This window comes from Nothobranchius furzeri, chromosome 14 (genome assembly GCF_043380555.1).
Source record: "Nothobranchius furzeri strain GRZ-AD chromosome 14, NfurGRZ-RIMD1, whole genome shotgun sequence".
Classification (NCBI taxonomy): domain Eukaryota; kingdom Metazoa; phylum Chordata; class Actinopteri; order Cyprinodontiformes; family Nothobranchiidae; genus Nothobranchius; species Nothobranchius furzeri.
In genome coordinates this window covers 12300152-12312806 of record NC_091754.1, presented here as the reverse complement: position 1 = coordinate 12312806, position 12655 = coordinate 12300152, and the positions used below count along the sequence as shown (strand labels likewise).

Below are 12655 nucleotides of genomic sequence, written 5' to 3'. Positions count from 1 at the left end.
GTCTTTACTCATTAGTTTAACGTATACTAGTCTTTACTTATACTAGTCTTTACTCATATTAGTTTAAAGTATACTAGTCTTTACTTAAACTAGTCTTTACTCATTAGTTTAATGTATACTAGTCTTTACTTATACTAGTCTTTACTCATATTAGTTTAACGTATACTAGTCTTTACTTATACTCGTCTTTACTCATATTAGTTTAAAGTATACTAGTCTTTACTTATACTAGTCTTTACTCATATTAGTTTAAAGTATATTAATATTAGTCTTTACTTATACTAGTCTTTACCAAGCCCCCACAATGCCGCTCAGAAAATGGTCCCATCCCGGAAGTAAGAAAAATTGCAGTTCCACCCTCATCCGCTGGGGGCTGGTGCCAGAAGCGAGCAAATCCTCATTGACTCCCATGTTAAAAATGCCGATTTCACAGCAGAAATAAACATGTTTACAGCCTGGTGCCAAAACATGTTTTTTGTCTAAATTATCTAGTTTATACTCATGACAACTCTGAGGGGGGTGAATTTTTTTCTCACTCTTCTGTTTAAGTGTATTGAAAGCCTAAAATTCTGTATAATTAATGAGCATCCGACACACGTGACCGCCGCCTCAGACCCACGTGACCACAGAGCTAGCTCCGTGGAAAGGCCTCAGTACAGCCTCGGTCTGGCTTGGAAACTGCTCCGGCATTTTGAGTCTCTGTGTTTGTGTATTCTTCTTTGGATATTATTGGTGCAATTGTTGGACAAAATGACTTGCAGTGGTATTAATTTCACTAATAGAGCGTCCAAGGAGTCTCCACTTCATTTTTTTCGGTAAGTTAAAATCTATATTCGTATTTTATGTCACTGCCACCTTTAAACTAGCTGAGTTTACCGAAGTAGCTAGCTAACTATCAGTTTAACATGTAGCATGTACTGTTTAACCATGAAATTTAAATGTAAAATACGGTAAAATAATTAATAGGGCATATTTAGATGGGTAATAGGGTAAAACCCAGTGCATTTAAGATAAAAATGGGTTGACATATGACGGAGCGCTAAGAGGGAGACTTCTGTGTCCATTCTTCCATCCGGTAATCCCCAGCGGTCAGGCCGGGCAGCCTGACCGATCCGGTGCCTACTTGCTGCGCCTAGCTGCTGCGCGGTCTGACCGCTCGTGGAGTTTTTCATGTCTGACTTTAACCGCATCTAATACTGTATTACGGCGTGAGCGCAACAGCGACAACTTAATATCGATGTGTAAGCAGCCTGAGTGGTAGGGTGTTTTCATCTGAACCCTCCAGCAGGCTATGCTGCACTATTGACGTGTTAGCGCGCGGCGCTAACAACTTAGCAACGTGACATGTCTCTGAGAAAGCGTAAAACACGGACGCTTCTTCTGAAGCGGAAAATAACACCTCTTCTTAAGCAGAGCAGGATGTCGCCTCGGCTCGTTCACGGCCGAGCCGGACTGAGCTCGATAACATTGACCAAGCACAGCCACTGGGCCGTTGTAGCTGCCACCAGGCCTGCTGAAGGAACTCCAGCGGGTTTCATCAGACTCGTAAAGTTTCTTGTTTTTGCTGGGGATTTCTGTATTTTACCGCTCCCTCCTGCAGTCTTCCCCTATTAAAATTTAAAATGTGTAACTTTATGTATTGTGATGAATGACTAATATTCATGTAAAACTAAAACGTTAGGCATTTAGGGGGAAAAAACAAAATAATAAACATTATACAGATGTCAAATAAATCAAACTGTAATTAAACTATATATTTTCAAAGTCATATAGACAGCATGATGGTTTGTGTGATCCGCGAGGTTTCACTTACACCCCTTTAATGATCAGGCTGTTTTTTATTATTTTTATCAGCTGATAGCAGTTAAAATTATGGTAAAAAATACTTTTATCTGTTTTTGATAACTTAATGCCCAGGAAGAGCATCTTCCTGGGCATTAAATATAACCCAAATGTTTTATTATGAGCAGATCTGATGAAGGTTTAGACAAGCAGTCTGCAAAGTAAAACTTGTTTAGAGTCCAAACTCTTACTAAAGCTTTTAAAAAGAAAAAATGGTTGAATTTTGAGAAATATCCACAACAGGGGAGCGAGACCTCTGAAAAATGTATATTTTCTCTGAATTCATAGAATAATGTGAAGATTCTGGGAAAAGTTGGGATTCTGAGATTAAAACGTAAATCTTTCTAATCATAATTCTGGCAGTTTTTGTGTCCTTCTGCTGTGGAAAGTCGTGCAACATGAAGATATTGAGAAGATGCTTACAACCTGTATTTTTATTCCATCCATAAATAAAATCATGAGCTATTTTTTTAATCCAAATTTGATCCAAAGGGCCATCGTTGGTTCCAGACCCGTTCTAGAACATTCCTCTAATCTTAAAGTCATCATCAGTTTCTTCCTTTTAACAAATATTTATTTGTTCAAATATTTAATATTTATAACTGGAATATTTGTTCCTCCCTTTCCCACTGCAGTTAGTCCTGTCCTGCAACCCTGTTTTTGCAGCTTAGTGAAGCCAACCATCACTAACCTGGGGGTGGTTTTGGACCCAGAGATGCGGATGGACTCCCACATTAGCCAGGTGGTTAGATCCTGCTTTTCCCGGCTTCGCCAGCTACCAAAGATGAAGTCCATCCTGAAAGACGTGTCATATTTTCTCCCCAAGCTGGACCTGACCGTCATGTATCGGTCCAAAATAGTGTGATGATATTGTGTTTTTTGTACATAACAGACTTTTTAACAGACAAATTTGTCGCATTCTCCTACACCTCTTCACGGGCTCGCCACAGTAAATATTCTATTTGGCAAGAGATAAACTTTATTGTATTTATCCTAGTGAATCTATAATTAAACGGGTAAACTAGTAGTAGCAGATCCAACATCAAAGAAAGTAAAATGTTACTATCAGGAGAGGGAGAATGTTTAAGTGGTTAGCAGCAGTGTGCTAGCCGATGGCCCCCTCCATGAGGCCACCACAGCTCAGCAGAACATCGTTGTAGCTTCTTCTGGGGAGAAAAACACTTGGAGAAAAAATAAAGTTAACAGCTGAAATAGCAGGAAAGAATACAGTTAAAGAGCAGATTGTAGAAGAAAGAAACCCCTGGGTTAAACTGGTCTGTCTACTGCATAATGCTGAACTCTAACATGTGTCCTCAGGGAAGGACCTGATTGGTGTCCAGAACCTGTTGAAGAAGCACCAGGCTCTGCAGGCTGAGATCACAGGTCATGAACCTCGCATCAAGGCTGTCACCCAGAAAGGAGAGACCATGGTGGAGGAAGGTAGAGCAGGTCTGGTCCTGACATGTTTCTGAGGTGTCTGCAGGTTCTGGCTCACTTTTTTTGGGTCCAGGTCACTTCGCTGGTGAGGAGGTGAAGACTAAGCTGTCAGAGCTTCATGGACGTTGGGACACGCTAAAGGCCAAGGCGTCCCAGAGGAGGCAGGACCTGGAGGACTCTCTGCAGGCCCAGCAGTACTTTGCGGATGCTAATGAGGCCGAGTCCTGGATGAGGGAGAAGGAGCCCATCGTTGGAAGTCCAGACTAAGGGAAAGACGAGGACTTGGCCGAGGTATGGAAGTCCCTTCCTGAGAAACTCCAATCGCTTTTCTTTGCTCTCTTTCCAGTCCTTCATAATTAGTGTTTCTGTATTTGTCATTTCCTTCGGTTGTCTACCAGACATCGTTGCTCGTTTGAGCGTCTCATGGGTTAGGGGTAGAAGTGCTGGCCTCGCACAGGAAGTGATGACAAACGTGTTCCCGGCGCTCTTATTTCAAACGGTTTACAAGCTGTGATGTGTGTTCCCGCTGCAGAGCAGCCATGACACGTGGCTGCCGGCAGAAGGCTCACGCTTTTCCACTAAACACCCGCAGAGCTGCGTCTGCGGTGAACTGAGCAGGGTTTGTTTGACGGTGGCGGATCCGATTGGACCATCGCTGCGAGAAAGCTCCACTTGTGTCAGACGAGCTGAAGGTTCTGATGTTCTGCTCCACAGGCTCTCCTGAAGAAGCACGAGGCCCTGATGTCGGACCTGTCGGCTTATGGCAGCAGCATCCAGGCCCTGAAGGAGCAGGCCCAGTCCTGCAGGGTGAGTTCAGAGCCCTCGGCCCGTCAGAACATTCTTATCCACCACGTTCTAACACCAGACCTGTTAACCCGACAGCAACAAGGTGATCAGCAGGTGCTTTTGTCCTGCAGGACCTGAAGGCCAACGAGTCCCGCCTGAGGGACATCAACAAGGTGGCATCTGAACTGGAGTCAGAAGGTCTGATGGCTGAGGAGGCTCCTATGGTTCAGGCTCAGGTGAGCGTCACCTGTCTGCAGCAGCTGGTCCCTCTCACTTCCTGGTTTGTTAACTCTGCTCGTCTCTGTTTGTAGCAACAAGAACATCTGGGTTCTGCTCCTGGAAAGGTGCATGTTGTCCTCCGCCTCCACCAGAACCAGACGTGGTGTTTATGTTACCACTCATTTGTTTGTTTGTTTGTTTGTTTACAGGACGAAGCCGACTCTAACACGGCGTCACCCTAGAAGGTGAGTTCATTCAGCTGATCAGAGGTCACCTCTGATGGCAGCAGTCACGGCCGACCGTGCTGACATCACACAGGAATTCAGGTGACCCGGCAGGCACCAGGTGCTGGTGAAAGTGGGGACATGTCAGCTGGTTGCCATGGCTACAGTTATCTTTATGCATCTGTATGACTGCTGACTGGTGTGTGTTTCCTGTGACCTTTGACCTCAGACCGTACGGTTGGGCGTTCAGACGACGGCTAACTTTAATTCCATCAAGGTAAGAGGAAGCTCTTCCCTTCCTGTCTGAGCGATCCGTCTCCAGGTTTCCTCGTCCGGCGTCCAGCCCGCTGGCGTCCACCTTCATCTCACTGGGTTTGGTTTCTCTCCAGGAGCTGAACAACCGCTGGCGCTCGCTGCAACATGCTGGGCAGCGCCCATGAGGTGTAGCGCTTCCACAGGTACCCCGCACACTTATGCGCCGCTTACGGGTCAGTAGAGTTTGGACCCACACTCAGACGGAGTTCTGATGTCTTCTCAGAGACGCTGATGAGACCAAAGAGTGGATCGAGGAGAAGAACCAGGCCCTGAACACAGACAACTACGGCCACCACCTGGCCAGCGTTCAGGCTCTGCAGCGTGAACATGAAGGCTTTGAGCGTGACCTGGCAGCTCTGGGTGATAAGGTCCGCTTTCCTGATTGGTACCAGGACCCGAGTTGTCTCTGGAGACACATTCTTCATGGTTCTGGTGACTACACCCCAGCCATTCCTGATCAGCAATCAGCGGGGTGCTTTCCTATTTAAGGTGGATGGAGGACAAAATTTGACGCCAGAAGATTGCCTCAGTTTTGGTAGTAACCAGCCACTCGTGTTACCTCTAGTGTTCCTAGGATTAATGTTATTTCGTAGTGTTTTTGCTCTTATATTGGATTTACCATTCTTCAGGATTCCTGTCGACCTCATTGGATACTGACCTCTACTCCAGGATTTGGATATTCAACACACGGACCTTATCACCACCCTCCATAACCCACCTCTCATCTCACCCAGTGCCCCATCCACCAGGACGCCCCGCTTCTCTCCACCTCTGCTCCCTCTCCTGCGCTTCCTCTCTACCTCTCCCTCCTCCAGCCAACACATACACCCACCACAGTAAGTCTGCTGAACACCTCTGCCTGCCTACAATGGATTTTGAAACCAGAACCTAAGCTCACCTGTGTTCTCCCTCCTCCAGACGCTGAGCTGTTGTTGCAGTTCCAACCACAGACTTATCTGTGCACCTTAAGTTCCTCCTTATAAATAAATCATTTTTTCCATCAGTTTTTGGTCAGTGTTGTATTCTGCATGTCTTGGGTTAAGTACCTTCATCCAAACATGACACTCCTCCTCAAAGAGCAAATCTGTTCAGCACATTCTGACAGACAGACCACCATTCTTCTGTCATGATGCTGTACAGGACATTTTTAGAGTTTTTCTTTTTAAAGATAAATAGGATTACATTTAAATAGCAATACTTTCACATTATCATTTTCCCACACTTTCTGTATAACTGTCTTTTGTTGTTTTTCAATAAAGAATGACAAATTATTTAAGTTTGGATTTGTTGCACACAAATATATATCTGTAAAAAATATCTACAAAACTAATGTATACATAACAAGTATGATTGGGTTTTGCAATACGGCACTATTTTAGTAAGATTTTTAAACCAAGTAAAGTTAGTAAAGAACACATTTCTATTGGCTGCTAAGAAACTGTTGGGATTTAAAATGGGCCTGTTGTACAAATAACTTGTAAATGATTATTCCTCACTTTTGTCTTAACCAAAGAAATTCCAGTAATTGAGCAAAAACATTTATTTTTAACACTACATTTTATAAAACAGGGCGCAAAGTGTCGGCACATGTATGTATGTCGATGGTCCACCCCAACCGAACCAGGAGACACAGACGTCAGGGAGGCCAAGGTTGTCTCTGCAGCTCTCTGGGCACCACGCCTCACGTAGCTGTCTCCAATGATCCAAATGGCTATGGAGAAAAAATAACAGGTTTGTCATAATTGTTTAAAGTACAAAACCATACATGAAGTGGTGAGACAGGTATGTGGAACTTACACTTGCTGCTTTGCATAGCTGATGTTGGAGACACACAGGCTGCCATGGTGACATTTAAACAGATCTAACAAAAAAATAAAAATGAAACTTAAAAACTCCCAGACCTCATGTCATATTTACTAATCAGCTATGGCTGATTTACTGTTTGGATCACAGTGAGTTACACTAATTCTAATATATTTTATTTCTATTATACATACATACTTTTTAACTTATTTTCACATGACTGTTATCAGGCTCTCTTGTTCTGGTTCTCATGATAATCCCGTGTCTTCCAGTAAGTTATCTTGTGCTTACTTCATCTGTAGAATGTCTCTTTACTTTTGATAAATTGTACTGAGTCCAGAATAAAGACTAGTTGGCTGTACAAGATACAAACAAGTGTAACATTTTGGAAATATATGAAATGTATTTACGCTGCTAATTTAGCTCGAATACTAATAACTGCAATATTTTCCGGACTATAACTCGCACTTTTTTACATTTTCTGGCAGGTCCTGCTACTTATTTAACAAAATATGTAGGCTACACCGCGCTGCTGCGGGCCGACTCCGACCCACACAAGAATGAGTTCCCCTGTCCCGCTGGGAGGGTTTCAAACACCGCCAGCATCTGTTAGAGCCTGTGGCGGGGTGCTGAGGGCCGGCTCCAGCCCAGGAATGAGCTCTCCTCGCCGGCCGGGAGTGTTTGAAACACCGCCATCCTCTCCTCTGCTGGCTGTTGTTCATTCTGTTATGGTTACCGGTGCTTGTGTTGCTATGTGAAACGCTTGGTCTCAGATTTTGTAAGAAAGATAATAAAATGTCCCCCCAAAATACGACTTAAATATATTTTCTCTTATTCATGATACATTTAATGGCTGGTGCGACTCAGGAGTGATAGCGCCGAAAAAAACTACTGAAAACTTGCTCAAAGCAAAATGTATTCATTACGGAAATAAATTATAAACTTACCGATTTAAAACTTTTTTAATACAGGTACTTCTCACGAACAGGCGCAGAAAACCTCCACCTAAACTCCGTGTGAGGTTCAGGTCGATGGGTGTTCCAGTTAGCTCCGGTTGGGTTGAAGCTAGGTGGCTACATCCGTTAGCTCGGCTCCCACCTCCGCTTTAGCTTTGGGTTAGCCAGGGTTAGCTTCAGGTTAGCTCGTAGCTAGTTCGCCTGGGTGTCGTCACTCGAGCCCAGCCTTACAGCCCCACCCTCAGCGCCTCCTCTCTTCCCTTTTATGGAATTGTCTGGGCTGGACGGAACCTGTGACACGGTCAAAATGGCGGTGGTGGACACCTCCCATTATGGACAGATAACGTGTTATTGAAGCCTATGGAATCGAATTGTCCAGTATATGTACAGTCTATGGTCTTTACTCATATTAGTTTAAAGTATATTAATACTAGTCTTTACTTATACTAGTCTTTACTCATATTAGTTTAACGTATACTAGTCTTTACTTATACTAGTCTTTACTCATATTAGTTTAAAGTATATTAGTCCTTACTTATACTAGTCTTTACTCATATTAGTTTAACGTATATTAATATTAGTCTTTACTTATACTAGTCTTTACTCATATTAGTTTGACGTATACTAGTCTTTACTTATACTAGTCTTTACTCATATTAGTTTAAAGTATATTAGTCCTTACTTATACTAGTCTTTACTCATATTAGTTTGACGTATACTAGTCTTTACTCATATTAGTTTAAAGTATATTAGTCCTTACTTATACTAGTCTTTACTCATATTAGTTTAACGTATACTAGTCTTTACTTATACTAGTCTTTACTCATATTAGTTTAAAGTATATTAGTCCTTACTTATACTAGTCTTTACTCATATTAGTTTGACGTATACTAGTCTTTACTTATACTAGTCTTTACTCATATTAGTTTAAAGTATACTAGTCTTTACTTATACTAGTCTTTACTCATATTAGTTTAAAGTATACTAGTCTTTACTTATACTAGTCTTTACTCATATTAGTTTAAAGTATATTAATATTAGTCTTTACTTATACTAGTCTTTACTCATATTAGTTTAAAGTATATTAATACTAGTCTTTACTTATACTAGTCTTTACTCATATTAGTTTAACGTATACTAGTCTTTACTTATACTAGTATTTACTTATACTAGTCTTTACTCATATTAGTTTAACGTATACTAGTCTTTACTTATACTAGTCTTTACTTACAGGCGCATTGCAAGCGTTTCAAAAGTGTAGGGGATGTTGTCTGTGGATGTCATCAGCTGTAAATTGAAACTCAACCTCAATCCAGTAACGGGTCCGCGCTTAATTCACAGTAACAAAGTCCTTCCGAAAACATGCTTAATGTTCACCAATCAGTGCTCCATTTGAGCCGGATCTTGCTGGAACAAGATGCGGGAACTATCGTATTTTGAAACAACCAATCCGGCAACTGTCTTCTAGGAATCCGGTAACTCACGCGACAAACTTGTGCTATACGCAGGATTCGAATTACGGGTGAGCTATGGAGCTCCTTGAAGCCGTCAACACACCCAGTGGGAGCCCGAAACGATCCAGGTTTTACTGATATTATCTCTGTGGACTCTCCAGGGATTATTTAGAGCTGACAGGCGCAGAGCTCTGATCGTTGACACGCTCCTGACAGATGCGTCCTGAGCACGGCCACAGTAACATTATCAAAGTGTCGCCACCTCAAAAAGAAACTTAACATGCAATCGTTCATGTCGGCTCATATCCTTTTATGCTTTCTGTCTTTTATATGTGCCTGATGGGTTTCGCTGTTGCGGTGCAGAGAGCATCACCTGTTTCGTCCTCCGGTGACCGCACCAGTGCGGTCAGCGCGCACTCCGCTATATTTGCGGTCGGTAGATCTTCTTGAACTGCAGTTCAAAGGTAACTCATGAGGTGAAAATATATGAAGCCAGGTAGCAGTTTTTCGTTAGGATTGAGAGGAGATGCAGGAAGATAAAAAAAACAGAGACAGGACAGAAAAACAGTCAAATAAAACAAGTTCCTTTTTGTACCTGGTGGTTGAAACAAACAGACACCACTGAAGGTAATCAGAAGTGAGGAACAGAAAATGAAATGATTATTTCAGTGTTTAGAGCAGCAGGAACTCTGAGAGGCTGCAGGCGCATCAGGGAGTTTGCGGCCTCCGTTTGGACTGCGGACGGCTGAAAAGTCAAATACCCTCTTTTCCACCCAACCGGAATTGATAACGGTTCCAGCCCTTGGTAATTATTACCTTTATGTTCGGAGTGTTTATGGGTCGGCTCTTAAGGATGTCACCGCAGAGGGTCTGACCTGCTGTGAGGGATGGACACCTTCCCCAGAACCCTCCAGCACTCCACATCCAGTTCCGGTGGTGGTCCCAGAGGACGCTAAACGTCCAGTTCCGGTGGTGGTCCCAGAGGACGCTCCACGTCCAGTACCGGTGGTGGTCCCAGAAGGCGCACCGCATCCTGTTCCAGCAGTGGTCCCGGAGGTCGCACCACATCCAGCCTGTCCAAGAGGCTCCGCCTGCAGCGGCTCTGCCTCCAGTCGAGTCAGCTCCGCCTGTCCAAGAGGCTTCGTCCCGTCAGCCTGGCTGTCTGGTCCCTCCTGGACTCTTTCTCATCCAGGAATCATGTCCTCTGTTCCCCATGTGTGGTGATTGCAGTGATGGCAGAAAATGTCACAGCTGTATTGTTCTTGCAGAATGTAATCACTGCTACAGACAGATGACCTGAGATTACTGACTGCTTTCACATTAACTAAGACGTTTGCTCAATTTGAGCACTAGAGGGACACATTTCCCTAGTCAAGCTGAGCATTTGGGGATTCTGATACACAAGAACATTTTTAGTAATTTAAAACTGGAACTTTCTGTCGCCTCCACCGCTCGGCAGGGAGCTTCTCACCAATGATATAGGTATGATTTGTTTATGTTACAAAACACACAATTAACTTAGAATATGTGATTATTGTTAATTTTATTTATTTTTTTTTTAAATAAAAATTAAAAACACTGGGGAAAACTGGGGGGGCGGTGCCCTATCGCCCTCTAGTGGCCAGCCACCACTGCTGATAATTCATCACGGTCAAAATGGTATCGAGTAACAAGTCTGCACACAGTTTGAGGACGAGCCGCTCATCTGGATCAGCAGTAAGCGCTGCTCATGCTCGAGCTAAAGCGGAGGCTGCAAAGGTGAGAGCATGCTATGCAACAAAAGAAGCACAGTTAAAAGTTGAAAAAGCTCAAAGTGAACTGGAAAAGGCAAAAATAGATGCGGAATTAGAAGTGTTAACATTACAGAGAGAAGCTGATGCTGCTCTAGCTGAAGCAGAAGTGCTAGAGGAAGCTGAAGCAATACAAGAAGAAACTGAGAGTAGAAAATCTCCATCAGAAAGTGTAAAATTAGAACATATGAATGAATATGTACGATCTCAAATGGACACCAAGCTATCTCCCAGTCCACGACGTGGCATCCATCTGAAGAAGACAATTTAGAGCCACAACCCATCAACTCTGAATTAAGGCTTACCAAAGCTAATATCACTGCTCTAAATAACCCCAGCCAGCTGAAAGGTGACACAAAACCTAAAGTGGAGAAACAAAATACCTCTCTCAACCCATGCGGCTCACCATTTATACCTCAGCATGACTGTAACACCACGGCCAGCATTTTAAATCCAGCAGAGCCCTTTGCCCAATACATGGCTAGATCTCATGACGAAGTGGTTAGGGAGGGAGTCAAGTGATCAGGTGAAACGCATACGTTCAGTATATGTCAACAACCCCACAGTAGCTCTATACAAAGCATGGGAAAGACTGAATGAATGTTATGCAGCATCAGAAATAATCGAAAGGTCACTTTTCCAACGGTTGGACAGTTTCCCAAAATTAACAGCCAAAGATCATGTCAAGCTACGTGAACTAGGGGATTTACTGCAAGAGATTCAAGGCGCCAAGGAAGACGGCCATCTCCCTGGTCTACTCTATCTGGACACGTCTTGTGGAATAAGCCCAATCGTATAGACAAACCCCCATATGGACTTCAGGAGAGGTGGATGTCACATGGCTCTCAATATAAAGAGAACAACCAAGGCTGTTTCCCACCCTTTGAGTACTTCTGTGAATTCATATGTAAAGAGGCTAAGAAATGCAATGATCCAAGTTTCCACCAGCAAAACTTAAAACCAGAAAAACCTTTTGCAAAAAACTTAAATTCCAGCAAACCAATTACACTACATAAAACCAATATTTCTCCCCCTAACAAGGACATTATATATATATATATATATATATATATATATATATATATATATATATATATATATATATATATATATATATATATTAGGGGTTGTACGAAATAGTCGACTAGTCGACTTCACGGCTCTGTAGTGACTTTTTATGCCTGTCATCAACTAGTCGCTGTCACGTGATAATGACCGACAAGATGCAGCCCTCGGAAAAGACAGCAGGTGATGAGCCCCTGCGCGTCTGGATCGAGGCGGAGGCGACGCGCTGTGCGGTACTGACACTGGCGGTAAAACGGACATTTAACCAAACTGTGACCTTTTCCCTCTTGCAATTTAACCTTCCCCTCACCCCCATCCTAATCTTAACCAGTTTGCACATGCAAAGCTCTGATCATTGACGTGCGCTCCAGACATTGCGTCCTGAGCACCGCCAAATCAGGTGACACGCGATCGTTCATGTCAGCTCATTTCCTTTCATGTTTTCTGTCTGTTATTTGTGCCTGATGCGTTTCGCTGCTGCGGAGCGAGGTGCATCACCTGTTGTCCTCCGGTGACGCACCCCCAAGATTCCACTATCTCCACTCCGCTCCGGCATGAACTCCGCAGCAAAAACAGTCCCGTTATAGTCGGCCGGCGAGCAGTGGCACTCCGCTGTTTTTGCGGTCGGTAGATCTTTTAGAACTGCAGTTCAAAGGTAACTCACAAGGTAAATACATATGAACCCAGGTAGCAGTTTTTCTTTAGACTGAGAGGAGATGCAGGAAGATAATAAACAGATACAGGACAGAAAAATAGTCAAATAA

General features: G+C 43.3%; 1 protein-coding gene and 1 long non-coding RNA gene across 8 annotated transcripts; one reads left to right on the top strand and one right to left on the bottom strand.

The window, feature by feature from the left end:
* The first annotated feature begins 829 nt into the window (after positions 1-829).
* LOC129164973 (spectrin alpha chain, non-erythrocytic 1-like) lies at positions 830-5826 on the top strand. Of its 6 annotated transcripts, none has more exons than XM_054747104.2 (10): positions 831-3282; positions 3353-3570; positions 3994-4086; positions 4197-4301; positions 4377-4409; positions 4738-4785; positions 4898-4966; positions 5047-5358; positions 5453-5659; positions 5742-5826. In XM_054747104.2, exons 3-7 carry the CDS (start codon positions 4021-4023, stop codon positions 4946-4948), a joined length of 303 nt encoding a protein of 100 aa, XP_054603079.1. In that variant the 5' UTR covers positions 831-3282; positions 3353-3570; positions 3994-4020; the 3' UTR covers positions 4949-4966; positions 5047-5358; positions 5453-5659; positions 5742-5826. The 6 variants fall into 6 exon arrangements, with proteins under 6 accessions (XP_070400025.1, XP_054603079.1, XP_070400026.1 ...); XM_070543925.1 differs by adding an exon at positions 4494-4529 and having other exon boundaries at positions 832-3282; positions 4738-4966; XM_070543926.1 differs by lacking the exons at positions 5453-5659; positions 5742-5826 and adding an exon at positions 4494-4529 and having other exon boundaries at positions 832-3282; positions 5047-5062.
* A 522-nt stretch (positions 5827-6348) lies between these two features.
* LOC139062613 (uncharacterized) lies at positions 6349-7976 on the bottom strand. 2 transcript variants are annotated; one of them, XR_011516173.1, is made up of 3 exons: positions 7574-7976; positions 6621-6684; positions 6349-6534 (listed from the first exon to the last, which is right to left on the bottom strand). It is a non-coding gene; the product is annotated as an uncharacterized lncRNA (long non-coding RNA). The 2 variants fall into 2 exon arrangements; XR_011516172.1 differs by having other exon boundaries at positions 6349-6684.
* Between the last annotated feature and the right edge of the window lie 4679 nt (positions 7977-12655).

Bases quoted from the DNA above. Each gene is read 5' to 3' on its own strand.
- LOC129164973 (XM_054747103.2), top strand. From the start codon at position 5,151: ATGAAGGCTTTGAGCGTGACCTGGCAGCTCTGGGTGATAAGGTCCGCT. The intron at 5,359-5,452 runs GTAGTAACCAGC...ACCATTCTTCAG, and splicing joins AGAAGATTGCCTCAGTTTTG to GATTCCTGTCGACCTCATTG. The intron at 5,660-5,741 runs GTAAGTCTGCTG...TCCCTCCTCCAG, and splicing joins CAACACATACACCCACCACA to ACGCTGAGCTGTTGTTGCAG.